The sequence below is a fragment of the Hemiscyllium ocellatum genome, chromosome 23 (genome assembly GCF_020745735.1).
Source record: "Hemiscyllium ocellatum isolate sHemOce1 chromosome 23, sHemOce1.pat.X.cur, whole genome shotgun sequence".
In the NCBI taxonomy this organism is placed as follows: domain Eukaryota; kingdom Metazoa; phylum Chordata; class Chondrichthyes; order Orectolobiformes; family Hemiscylliidae; genus Hemiscyllium; species Hemiscyllium ocellatum.
The window spans coordinates 54838284-54851316 of NC_083423.1; the positions used below are offsets into that span (position 1 = coordinate 54838284).

Consider the following 13033-nt stretch of genomic DNA (forward strand, 5'->3'; position numbering starts at 1 on the left):
GAGTAAAGGGCAGAGGTGGCTGTGGAATTGTCTAGAGCTGGGCACACAGCTGTGAGGAGGTTCACAGGAACCTGCTAAATCATATCAGAGAGAGATATCTAAACCCCATCACCCTCTGTTGCAGCCCACAATCCCTCAACATGGCTACACCTCCTACTTTTTGTCTTTAAGAATGTGTAAAAAATTTTACATTTTTTTTATTTCAAAAATATACTTTATTCATAAAATAATTTGATGGTCTGTACAGTTGGTCATGCCATACATACGTAAACATTTACATACAGAGATCAGAATTTATCATTTGTATACACAGGTCTGTATGTTTATCCATCATATGCCCATATATTTAGCTCAGGTGTCAGCAGAGCCCAAATGATTGCGTGGGCCCCCTGTTCTTCTCTAGGCAGGCAGATGTTACACGGTGGTCTTTCCCCACCGCGCCTTGGCGGCAGTTGCCCCATGCTTCAGCGCATCCCTCAACACATAGTCCTGGACCTTGGAATGTGCCAGTCTGCAACACTCAGTCAGGGTCAACTCCTTCAGCTGGAAGATCAACAGGTTTCGGACCACCCAGAGAGCGTCCTTCACCGAGTTGATGATCCTCCAGGCGCAGTTGATGTTCGTCTCGGTGTGCGTCCTGGGGAACAGGCCGTAGAGCACGGAGTCCCGCGTCACGGCGCTGCTTGGGACGAACCTCGACAAATACCACTGCATTCCTCTCCAGACTTCCTCTGCGTAGGCACATTCCAGAAGGACGTGTGTGATAGTCTCTTCCCCCCCGCAGCCGCTTCGAGGGCAGCGTGCAGTGTGGCAGAGAGTCCGGGCGTGCATAAAGGATCTCACAGGCAGAGCCCTTCTCACCACCAGCCAAGCATGTCTTGGTGCTTGTTGGAAAGTTCTGGCAATGAGGCATTCTGCCAAATTGCTTTGACAGTCTGCTCAGGAAACCGCTCGATAGGATCCGCCCTCTCCTTTTCCCGAAGGGTCTCGAGGACCTACGTGCTGACCACTTCCTGATGGACTTGTGGTCAAAGGTGTTTTTCTTCATAGACTTCTCCACGAAGGACAGGTGGTACGGAACGGTCCAACTACTCGGAGCGTTCCGCGGCAGTGAGGCCAGGCCCATCCTTCGCAACACCGGGGACAGGTAGAACCTCAGTATGTAGTAACACTTGGTGTTTGTGTACCGGGGATCCACGCACAGCTTGATGTAGCCAGACACAAAGGTGGCCATCAGGGTGAGGGTGGCATTGGGTGTATTTTTTCCTCCGTTGCCCAGATCTTTGTACAGCAAGTCCCTTCGGAACTGGTCCATCTTTGACCTCCATATCAACTGGAAGATGGCCTGGGTGACTGCAACGGCACAGGTTCTGGGAATAGGCCAGACCTGTGCCACGTACAACAGCAATGACAGTGCCTCACATCTGATGACCAGGGTTTTTCCCGCGATGGAGAGCGACCGTAGCTTCCACCTGCCCAGTTTCTGCCTCACTTTGTTGATATGCTCCTCCCAAGACTTGGCACACACCTCAGCCCCCCTCGAACTAAATACCCAGCACCTTCAGGTGGTTGGTCCTGACAGTGAAGGGGATCGAGGATTGGTCGGCCCAGTTTCCGAAGAGCATGGCCTCGCTCTTGCCTCGGTTTACCTTGGCCCCCGAGGCCCGTTCGAACTGGTCACATATGCACATGAGTCTGTGCACGGACAGCGGATCCGAGCAGAAAACGGCAACGTCATCCATGTACAGGGAGGCCTTAACCTGCAGGCCCCCACTGCCAGGAATTGTCACCCCTCTCAGGCTCGCATCCTTCCTGATGGGCTCGGCAAATGGCTCTATGCAGCACACAAACAAGGCAGGAGAGAGAGGGCAGCCCTGCCTGACTCCAGATCTGACTGGGAAGCTATCTGATCCCCACCCATTGATTGAGACTGCACTGACAATGTTGGTGTAGAGCAGTCTGATCCAATTGCAGATTCTCTTCCCAAAGCCCATTTTGGAGAGAACATCTCTCATATACCTGTGTGATATCCTGTCAAAGGCTTTCTCCTGGTCCAGGCTGATCAGGCAGGTGTCCAACCCTCTGTCCTGCACGTAGGCGATCGTATCCCTGAGGATCTCAGGTTAGGTCCACACCCCCCTATAACCCACCCTCCCGTCCTGGCACTTTCCCCTGTCACTGCAGGAACCGTAAAACCTGTGCCCACACCTCCTCCCTCACCCCTATCCAAGGCCCTAAAGGAGACTTCCACATCCATCAAAGTTTTACCTGCACGTCCACTAATATCATTTATTGTATCCGTTGCTCCCGATGCGGTCTCCTCTACATTGGGGAGACTGGACCCCTCCTAGCAGAGTGCTTTTGGGAACATCTCCGGGACACCCGCACCAATCAACCACACCGCCCCGTGGCCCAACATTTCAACTCCCCCTCCCACTCTGCCGAGGACATGGAGGTCCTGGGCCTCCTTCACCGCCGCTCCCTCACCACCTGACGCCTGGAGGAAGAACGCCTCATCTTCCGTCTCGGAACACTTCAACCCCAGGGCATCAATGTGGACTTCAACAGCTTCCTCATTTCCCCTTCCCCCACCTCACCCTAGTTCCAAATTTCCAGCTCAGCACTGTCCCCATGACTTGTCCGACCTGCCTAGCTCCTTTTCCACCTATCCACTCCACCCTGTCCTCCCTGACCTATCACCTTCATCCCCTCCCCCACTCACCCATTGTACTCTATGCTACTTTCTCCCCACCCCCACCCTCCTCTAGCTTATCTCTCCACGCTTCAGGCTCACTGCCTTTATTCCTGATGAAGGGCTTTTGCCCAAAACGCCGATTTCGCTGCATTTTGGATGCTGCCTGAACTGCTGTGCTCTTCCAGCACCACTGATCCAGAGTGTGCCCATTGAAGCCCACCCCCCATCATGGTTACTTCCTGGTACTGTCCCCCTCCACCAAGCCAGGTTCACCTTCCAGTTTGGAGAGCCTTCCCAGTGCCCTCAGCAAATACCTCTCCGTGCCCAGATGAGGTGGAACCTTGGGGAAGCCCCCCTGGGTCAGAGTGACCATTCTGCCCAGTGGGTTACAGAGTTAATCACACATACGTAATGTTGCTGAGGGCAATTTTGCATTATTGCTGGAAAGTGAGCTATGTGCACTGCAGGGGAAAAGAGTGCTGATTGATTGATGAGTCAATTCTGGTTGACTGAGGCGTTGCCATGGAGAAAGCAGTGGGGAACCATAGGCTTCCCAAGCTCCTGAATAATTCAGTAAAGGCACAAAGATTGAACATATCACTTCTGTTTGCAAACCATGTGTTCCAGTTTTTCACTGGAGAGCATAAATAAGCCACTCTATGAGTGTGACTGATTATCTTAAATTTATTGTTGGTGTAGCTGTCAGCACACACTCAGGATTATATAGAAAGTGCTGCTAATCATGGAATGACATCACCAGATGTTTTGTTTTGGGTTGAGCAGGCAAGGGCTGGTTAGATATAGTCTGTACTCTGCCTGTTATGAGCAAGTGAAGAACATGCTGTTTGATGTTGCATTATTGCTAGTTGGACTGGATTTTCCTTTCTTTGCTTTTTTGGGTAATAAAACAGAGGCCTGTGGAGGCACCTCCATGAAATGTGAGAACTGGAACAGTTGGCGTGGGTTAGTAGTAATAGTAATGATAATCAGGGAATATAACACACACACATAATTCATAATCCTGGTCCAGTTGTACATTTCAGGCAGAGCGACTGTAGAAGACATGGGACAGTGGAAACAAAAGTAGTAGTCATACATTCTGAACTGACTTAACTTCTAATGTATGAATTCCCAACTTGCTGCTGCATAATTACAGGCTTGATGTTGTAAGGGGGATGCAGTAATTACCACATGGTGTGTTTACAGCAATTTCCATTGTACATGTGGAGACACAAATTTGTATTCCAGAAAGTCCATAGGAAATACATACAGGTGTGACTTGGTTTTAAATAAATCACTCATTAATCTTTTGTAGTCTTGTGTATAGTACCTCGAGGAATATTGTTTGTTGCTTCTAGGTGTCATGGGACATGGTTTTCTCTATGGCCCACAGGTCAATGTTGCTTTCCTATCCTGAATTCGACTTGTTTCCCCTGCTGTCCTTTCGGTGACATTTTTTTAACTGGGAAGTCGAATGAGATTAGTTCAAATATGTTGTCCCTACTATTCCCACTGAAAATGTGTTGCTGGTTAAAGCACAGCAAGTCAGGCAGCATCCAAGGAACAGGAAATTCAACGTTTCGGGCCAGAGCTCTTCAGCATTCCTGATGAAGGGCTCTGGCCCGAAACGTCGAATTTCCTGTTCCTTGGATGCTGCCTGACTTGCTGTGCTTTAACCAGCAACACATTTTCAGCTCTGATCTCCAGCATCTGCAGACCTCATTTTTTACCCTACTATTCCCACCCGCACCCATTCTCCACACACTCTCAGTCTGACTGAAATAATCATTCATCCCTTAAATCTTCTGTACTTTCCATTCCTCTGACACTCACCCTTACCCCTCCCCCAAATCAAACATAAACCATGTTTTTCCCTCTAATTACTACCCCCCCCTCCCCCACCCAATATTCTCCTCCCTTCTCAGTTTCCCTCAAAGAGGCTTTATTTGCTTTTAATATTGAAGTATTTTGGGGGAAAAAAAATCATTTTAGAATGAGGAAAGGCCCTGGCTCTCTCCTGATTTCTCTCTCTGTACACATCCTCTCAATGACAGAGCACCATTTTCACAGGGTAAAATAACAGCTATTGCATATAACATAACTTCTGGCTTTAAAAGACAAGATTAACAGGAATTTTAGGATTAGATTAGATTCCCTACAGTGTGGAAACAGGCCCTTCGGCCCAAACGAGTCCACACCGATTTAGAATAACCCACCCAGACCCATTTCCCTCTGACTAATGCATCTAACACTACAGGCAATTTAGCATGGCCAATTCACCTAACCTGCTCATCCTTGGACTGTGGGAGGAAACCAGAGCACCCGGAGGAAACCCACGCAGACACGGGGAGAATGTGCAAACTCCACACTTTCAAACAACTGGAGGATCAGTGCTGACTTGATGGGCCGAATGACCTCTTTCTGCACTGTAGGGATTCTATGATTCTTCGAAGCTCAGGTTTTGAGGTATATTGGAATCTTTCAGATTGATCGACATTGTAACAAACTAATAAAAGCCAAAGAATTGGTAACAAAATAAATTAAACATCACCCAGGCGGGAATGAAATATTTTTTAAACAGCTTACAGCAAGCATTTTTAAAACTTCTCTTCAACCAAAGGGTTTTGAAGGAAAGGATCACCCTTGGCCATTCAAAATGGTAGTGGACACTCTCATGAAGAGGAGGTTTCCAGTTTAGTTTCTCAACTGTGTGCTCTCAGTGGGACCACATCTTGAGGGCAACTAGGGACAGGCAGCAAAGACTGGCCAAACCAGCGTCGCTCGCATTCTACAAATGCACTTTTAAAATCCTAGACTTTGTGTTCCAGGATTGGACTGATGACCACGGACACAGAGGGATGGTTATTACTCAGTGAGCACCAGCTTACCTTAGCCTTAGGCCATGAGGGAGCTGGTCCGTGACAGCAAATACCTGAGAAGGATTTCTTCGGTGGACCTGTCTGTGATTGCCTGAGAAGGTGGTGGTGAGCTGCCTTCCTGAACTGCTGCAGTCCACCTGCTGTAGGTAGATCCACCATGCCCTTAGGGAGGGAATTCCGGGATTCTAACCCAGTGACAGTGAAGGGATGGCAATATATTTCCAAGTCAGCATAGTAAGTGGCCTGGAGGGGAGCTTGAACATGGTGAACATATTCCCGTGTATCTGCTGACGTTGCCCTTCTAGATAGAAGGGATCATGATTCTGGAAGGTGCTGTCTTGGTGAATGCATCTTGTAGTTGTTATACACTGCTCTCACTGAGTGATAGTTTTGGAGGGAGTGGGTGCTTGTGGTGCCAGTTAAGCAGGCTGCTTTGTCCTGCTTAAACTTCTTGCATGTTGTTAGGGCTGCACCCATCCAGGCAAGTGGGGAGTATTCCAGCACACTCCTGACGTGTGCCTTGTGGTTGGACCAGTTTAGTTTCACATTTTTAGGTCAGTGTTCTTTGCCTGTTGAGGCAGGTTTTCATTTCTGGCCTTCTATTTCTGGCAAACTAGGAGTTTTATGAAGTTTGCCATTGGATTCGTAAAGGATAAACCTTTATAACCAATGGGTGGCATGATAATCTTTTGATGGTATCTGCCATTTTTGAATGTATGGAGGGAGGATCCAGGCACTGAAGGTGATATGGTCATAGCACAATAGAAGCAGTCCATTCAGCCCATCGAGTCCACACTGACCCCCTGAAGACCTTCCCACCCAGACCCACCCCATCCTATAATGCTACATTTCTGAAAGCTAATCCACATAGCCTGCATGTCCCTGAACACTCTGGGCAATTTAGCGTGGCCAATCCACCTAACCTGCACATCTTTGGACTGTGGAAGGAAACCAGAGCAACTGGAGGAAACCCATACAGACATAGGGAGAACGTGCAAACTCTACACGGACAGTCAACCAAGGCAGGAATTGAACCTGAGTCCGTGGTACTGTGAGGCAGCAGTGCTAACCACTGAGCCACCATACTGTCCACTTGTTATTTGTTAACTATCATCTCATTGTTTTCAAAATCAATGTATGAGATGCTACTTTCTTGAAGTACAACTTGAATAAGGTAATTAAAAGACAAATTAACTGGTAAAATATGTTTTGGTAAAGCATTCAATATTTTGGAATTTGAAATCTTTTGTTTCAGTTGTATTTTCAATGTCATGAATTTTATTTACTGATGAAAGAAAATGGAAATCAGAAAATATTTTGAGGGAATTGTAGGAACCCAGTTACTCAATCACCCTGAGGTGCTCACATTAGGAATTTCGAACTCAACAATGGACAAAAATAATGTGGCAGAAATAGCAAGAAATGCCTCTAGCAAAAATTCCAGTGCACAGGCACAAGTGCCTAATACAAATTACCTGGTCCTACTCCCATTGATTTTTCTGGGATCTTGCTGTGCGCTGATCCATAGAATCCCTTCTGTGTGGAACAGGCTGTTCAGCCCAACTAGTCCACAATGACCCTCCAAAGAGCATAACACCCAGACCCATCCCCCTACCCTATCTCTGTAACCCTGCAATTCCCACAGCTAACACACCTAACCTATACATCCCTGAACACGATGGGCAATTTAGCATGGCCAATCCACCTAACCTATGCATCTTTGGACTGTAGGAGGAATCTGGAGCACCTGGAGGAAACTCACGTAGACACAGTGTGCAAACTCCACAATGACAGTCACCTGAGGGTGGAATCAAACCAATTCCCTGGCACTGTGAGGCAGCAGTGTATTTCCTATAGCAGTGACCACAATGAAGTTATTCTATGTACGGTTCTCAATATGACAGTTCCTCTGCTGGTTTCTGAGTCACACCAAGTACTTTGTTCAAACTAATTAAGTTGTGCAAAAGCAAAATATTGTGGATGCAGATAAAGAGTCATATCGGATTCGAAATATTAACAGTGTTTCTGTCATCACAGATGTGGCCAGACCTGCTGAGTCCCTCCAGCTCTTTCTATTCTAATGAAGTTTGTTTGATTACATAGCCATTTCTATAATGTATATCAATGTGTTTTTTGATGAAACTACTGTAACAGTGTCTCCTGGTTGATTTTATTTCCCCTCTTTTAGCAGACGGCCCAAGATGCATCACCTGAGAGGTACGCAACAACATATCCAAACTTCATCAAGCAATGAAAGCCCAGTTGATCCACTCTGCTTCGGAGTTGACATGGGAATTCATTGAGAACTAGAAGTACCTTGAAAAAACTCTTCTTGTCAGAACAACACAGAACTGACTTAGTCATAGCAGACAGAGGGTAGTGGTGGAAGGATACTTTTCAGAATGGAGGGCTGTGAGTAGTGGTGTTCCACAGGGATCAGTGCTGGGACCTCTGCTGTTTGTGGTCTACACAAATGATTTGGATGAAGACATGCTTGGTCTAATTAGTAAGTTTGCAAACAATACAAAGATTGTGAAGTTGCAGATAATGAGGAGAATTATCAAAGGATACAACAGGATATAGATCAGTTGGAGGCAGAGGCAGAAAAATGGCAGGAGTTTAATCCAGATAAATGTGAGGTGATGCATTTTGGAAAGTCAAGTACAGTTGGAAATTATACAGTGAATGGCAGAATCCTTAGGAGTTTTGATCTGCAGATGAATCTGGGTGTGCAGGTGCACAGATCACTGAAGGTGGCAGTACCAAGAGATAAGGTAGTATAAAAGGCCTACGGCCTGCTTGCCTTTATTGGAAGAAGCATTGAGTATAAGGATAGACAAGTTATGCTGCAGCTTTATAGAAATTTAGTTAGGCCACACTTGGAATATGGAATATAGTTCTGGTCACCACACCACCAGAAGGATGCTTTGGAGAGGGTACAGAAAAGGTTTATCAGGATGTTGCCTGGTATGGGGGATTTTAGTTATGAAGAAAGGTTGGCTAGACTGTGTTTGCTATCACTGGAAAGCAGGAGGTTGAGGGGCGACTTGATACAAGTTTATAAAATTGTGAATGGCATGGATAGAGTGGAAAGCATGAGACTTCTTCCCAGAGTGGGGGGTGGTCAATTGTTAGTGGACACAGTTTCATTGTGAGAGGGTGGGGCATGTTTAAAGAGATGTGCAAGGCAAGTTTCTCACACAAAGGGTGATGAGTGCCTGGCACAAGCTGCCAGAGGATGTGGTGGAAGCATTATAGCAGCAGGAGGAACACTATAGCAGTATTCAAGAAGCAGCTGGACAAATCCATGACTAGGAAGGGAATAGAGGGATATGGATCCTGTAAGTGAAGACTGTTTTAATACGAAAGGGCAAAATGTGGCAGCTTGGTAGGCTGAAGGGCTGGTTCCTGTGCTGGATTGTTCTTTGTCTTTCTTTGTTCTAACACAGCTTTTAAGATGAAATGATGGAAGTGTTTAAAATGAAAAGCCTAAATAGATTGAGAGAAATGCTAGGTCAGAAGGCGAGAACAAGGGTCATAGATGCAAGGTTCGATTTATTGGGTTTAGAACATCAGATCAGGAGAAATTTCACCACAGTGGGTTGTGAGCTGTAGAATTCATTTGAGAGATTGTGGTTCATACCAAAAGAATTTTAATTTAAGTCAAAATTAGACTATTTGGCTAGTCAAAGGGTAATGACACACGGGCTAAATAGTGACTCAGACACCTTGTTCATATAGACAGTAAACAACACTTGACATGGAATTACATGAGAAGAGATTAGGAAGGGAAGTGAAAGTTGTTCAAAGAGGGAGGTAGGCTTGAAGGAGCTTGTCATGGTTCTGTTTGCTGAGCTGGGAATTTGTGTTGCAGACGTTTCGTCCCCTGTCTAGGTGACATCCTCAGTGCTTGGGAGCCTCCTGTGAAGCATTTCTGTGATGTTTCCTCCGGCATTTATAGTGTCATGCATGAAACAACACAACCAGCTATCCTTAGTAGCCACACACTCAGATGACAAGCAACATGAGTTCGACTGGGACAACACCACTATTATAGGACAAGCCAAACAGAGAACAGCCAGGGAATTCCTAGAGGCATGGCACTCATCCACAGATTCAATCAATAAGCACATCGACCTGGACCCAATATACCGACCACTGCAGCAGACAGCTGGAACTGACAACCGGAAGCGGCAGAGACAAACCACTATAAATGCTGGAGGAAACATCACAGAAGCGCTTCACAGGAGGCTCCCAAGCACTGAGGATGTCACCGAGACAGGGGACGAAATGTCTGCAACACAAATTCCCAGCTCGGCGAACAGAACCACAACAACGAGCACCCGAGCTACAAATCTTCTCACAAACTTTTAAGGAGCTTATTAAGGCAAGGGAGACGTTAAGGGGAAGAGAGATTGAGTTAACAAAGTTAAAAGTTCAAGTTACAGATTGACACCCCGGGGGAAGGTTTCTCCACACGCTGAGGAAGGCCCGACACTATCAGTCTGTTTTAAGATGAGTTCAAGTACACAATTTCCAACTTAAAAACACATTTTCTGTGGCACCAATTTGAGGGATTGGGGGAGGGATGAGGTAATCAGTACAAGGAGGATAAATGACAGGAGAGTATCAATAAATCTGCAATAAGGGCAAATAATTGACAAATGAAGTTCATATAGAGAGATAAATGTGAGGTTGTAAACTCATTCTTTGGAAGGTTGCAACTCTAGGTGGGGTAGAGGAACAAAGGGTTCTCAAAGAACAAGTAACATTAATCACTAAACAGTGAGCCACTGGATGGCAAGGCCATGGAAAAGCCACGCACTAGACTGTGAGAGACTGAACTGATAAATGTTTAACCTGGGTTAGACCACCATTAGAGGATGGTTCTCACCATATTAGATAAAGCAGATAGAGACACTCTATTATATTGTCTCCGAAACTGTGTTTTTCTGGCAAAAAAAGATTCTTTTAAGTTACTCCAGGTTGCCAATTAACTCCCATTAAGCACAGAAAGCAGAAAAAATTAACGGGCGCCATTCCAGACATGTGTGGGTAAAAATGTCAGGAGAAAGTTAACTCTTTAAGTCTCTGCTTTGGAAAAAAAGCTGAGGGTGATCTATTCGAGGTCTTTAAAAGGTTTTGGTGGAGTGGATCCAGAGAAAATGTTGCCTGTTATGTGGAAGAGTGCAACTCGACTCTGTCAGTACAAGTTGGTGCACAAGAAATCCAATCAGGGATTCAGAAGGAGTCTCTTTATCTGTAGAGTGGTGGGAATGTGCCATTCACTTTCACAGGGAACACTTGAGGCAAAGACTGCAGAAGCATTAAAGGAGAAATGAGGCCAGGTGATGAAGGAGAATGGACAGTTATGATGATGAACTTAAAATGATTTGGAAAAATAGGAAGACAGTTAATTGGAGCCCTGACACCAGCATGTGTTAAATGGGCTGGGTGGCCGGTTTCTGTGGCATATATCCTAGGTATTTTAAAATCGGAAGATGTAACGTTGACTACCAAACCACCAGTGCCCAAGATAGACCAACAGAGATGTGGAGGAATAATTTCTCTCAAAGGGTTGTGAATCTGTGGAATTGCCTATCCAAGAGTGCAGTGGATGTCAGGACATTGAGTAAATCTAAGGAAGAGATGCACAGATTTTTAAATTAGTAATGGATTAAAGAATTATGAGGAGTGGGCAGGAAAGTGGGGTTGAGGCCAGGTTGAGATCAGACGTGATAGTATTAAATGGCGGCAAAGGCCTGAGAGGCTGAATTGCCTACTCCTGCTCCTTGCTCCTACTTTCTTATGGTTTGGCATTGCTTCGTATTTCTGACATTTTGTTTTATACGGTAAAGTAGCCCTTTCAGTAGGAAAATGCCACTTCTGAAGTACCATGACTTAGCTACATGGCTAATGTAATAAAGTTCACTGAATGATAAATCAGATTTTCTCAATTCCTTTGAAGGTCACCCAGGGTTCTGAAGAACCCCGCCTCCCTAATAATATTCACACCTGATCACAAAACTTTCTGAATCCATCCATTTCATTTCAGTCAAAATGCTGGAGGAATTGTTAAGAAAGCATATGGTGTTTTGGCTTTCATTAACAGGGGGATTGGGTTTAAGAGTCGTGAGATCTTGTTGCAGCTCTATAAAACTTTGGTTAGACCGCACTTGGAATACTGTGTCCAGTTCTGGTCGCCCTATTATAGGAAAGATGTGGATGCTTTGGAGAGGGTTCAGAGGAGGTTTACCAGGATGCTGCCTGGAATGGAGGGCTTATCTTATGAAGAGAGGTTGACTGAGCTCAGACTTTTTTCATTGGAGAAAAGGAGGAGAAGAGGGGACCTAATTGAGGTATACAAGATAATGAGAGGCATAGATAGAGTCGATAGCCAGACACTATTTCCCAGGGCAGAAATGACTAACACGAGGGGTCATAGCTTTAAGCTGGTTGGAGGAAAGTATAGAGGGGATGTCAGAGGCGGGTTCTTTACACAGAGAGTTGTGAGAGCATGGAATGCGTTGCCAGCAGCAGTTGTGGAGGCAGGGTCAGTGGGGACATTTAAGAGACTCCTGGACATGCATATGGTCACAGAAATTTGAGGGTGCATACATGAGGATCAGTGGTCAGCACAACATCGTGGGCTGAAGGGCCTGTTCTGTGCTGTACTGTTCTATGTTCTATGATCCTAGTCGACAAATCAATTCTCATGCAGTTATGCGGTTGGATTACATCAATGTACCTGTAAACTGTGTCAGCAAATTCACCTACTTAGAAAAACAATGACACATTTTAGTTGACGGCAGAAATATTGTGTTGTTGAGTTTAGAATAGAGTTTGGAACACCCAACTGTTGGTAAAGCTGAATTAAGTAAACCTTGATCGCGTAGGGCTACATATAATTCCCAAAGTATAGATAGTGTGAACAAATGAACGTACAGGAAATGGTTCTAGGTTTTGTGCAAATCCAGGCATTTAATGCAAATTTTAAAAAACTAAAAGACTATAATTCTGGCTGATTGGTTCCATGGAGTTACTCAGAACTTTGGGATAATAAGCAATGAGCTAGTTTAATTACACCTTGAGTTTTCTGCCTTCTAAGTTGATTGAGCGTTGGGAACTCTGGTGATTTGTGAGTGACAAAGAAATATCAGTCAGAGGGAGCTGCCGGTGCAGTAGCTGGGCAACAGAAACAAAAGCAATGTTTGTATGAAAAAAACTGATCGTGTTACATCCCAATTCTTTCCCAGTTTAATAAAACTGTGCTGTTTCTACACAATGTACAAGAGAAGTGTAAAGCATTGAAATACGTTTCAGCAGAGATGCTAACCCAGTGTAAACCAGGGCCTGGTAGAAATTTCAGGGATTCAGCTGGTTTATATAAACAGGAGGTCAGTCCACATAACCAGCTTTACAAATACCAGGAAACTGGAAAGCCAATATTCCTGGAAAT

The 13033-nt window shown here is 45.4% G+C and overlaps 1 protein-coding gene across 6 annotated transcripts in view; it reads left to right on the forward strand.

The window, feature by feature from the left end:
• Positions 1 to 13033, forward strand: part of plekhg7 (pleckstrin homology domain containing, family G (with RhoGef domain) member 7) — a 98354-nt gene that overhangs the window by 32509 nt on the left and 52812 nt on the right. For 5 of the 6 annotated variants that reach the window (XM_060843267.1, XM_060843266.1, XM_060843265.1 and 2 more), the window contains exon 3: positions 7763 to 7791. The exons of the other annotated variant lie outside the window; for it this stretch is intronic. In XM_060843267.1, coding sequence (XP_060699250.1) covers positions 7763 to 7791 — 29 coding nt within the window. The remainder of the gene's footprint in view (positions 1 to 7762; positions 7792 to 13033) is intronic. 6 annotated transcript variants of the gene reach the window in all.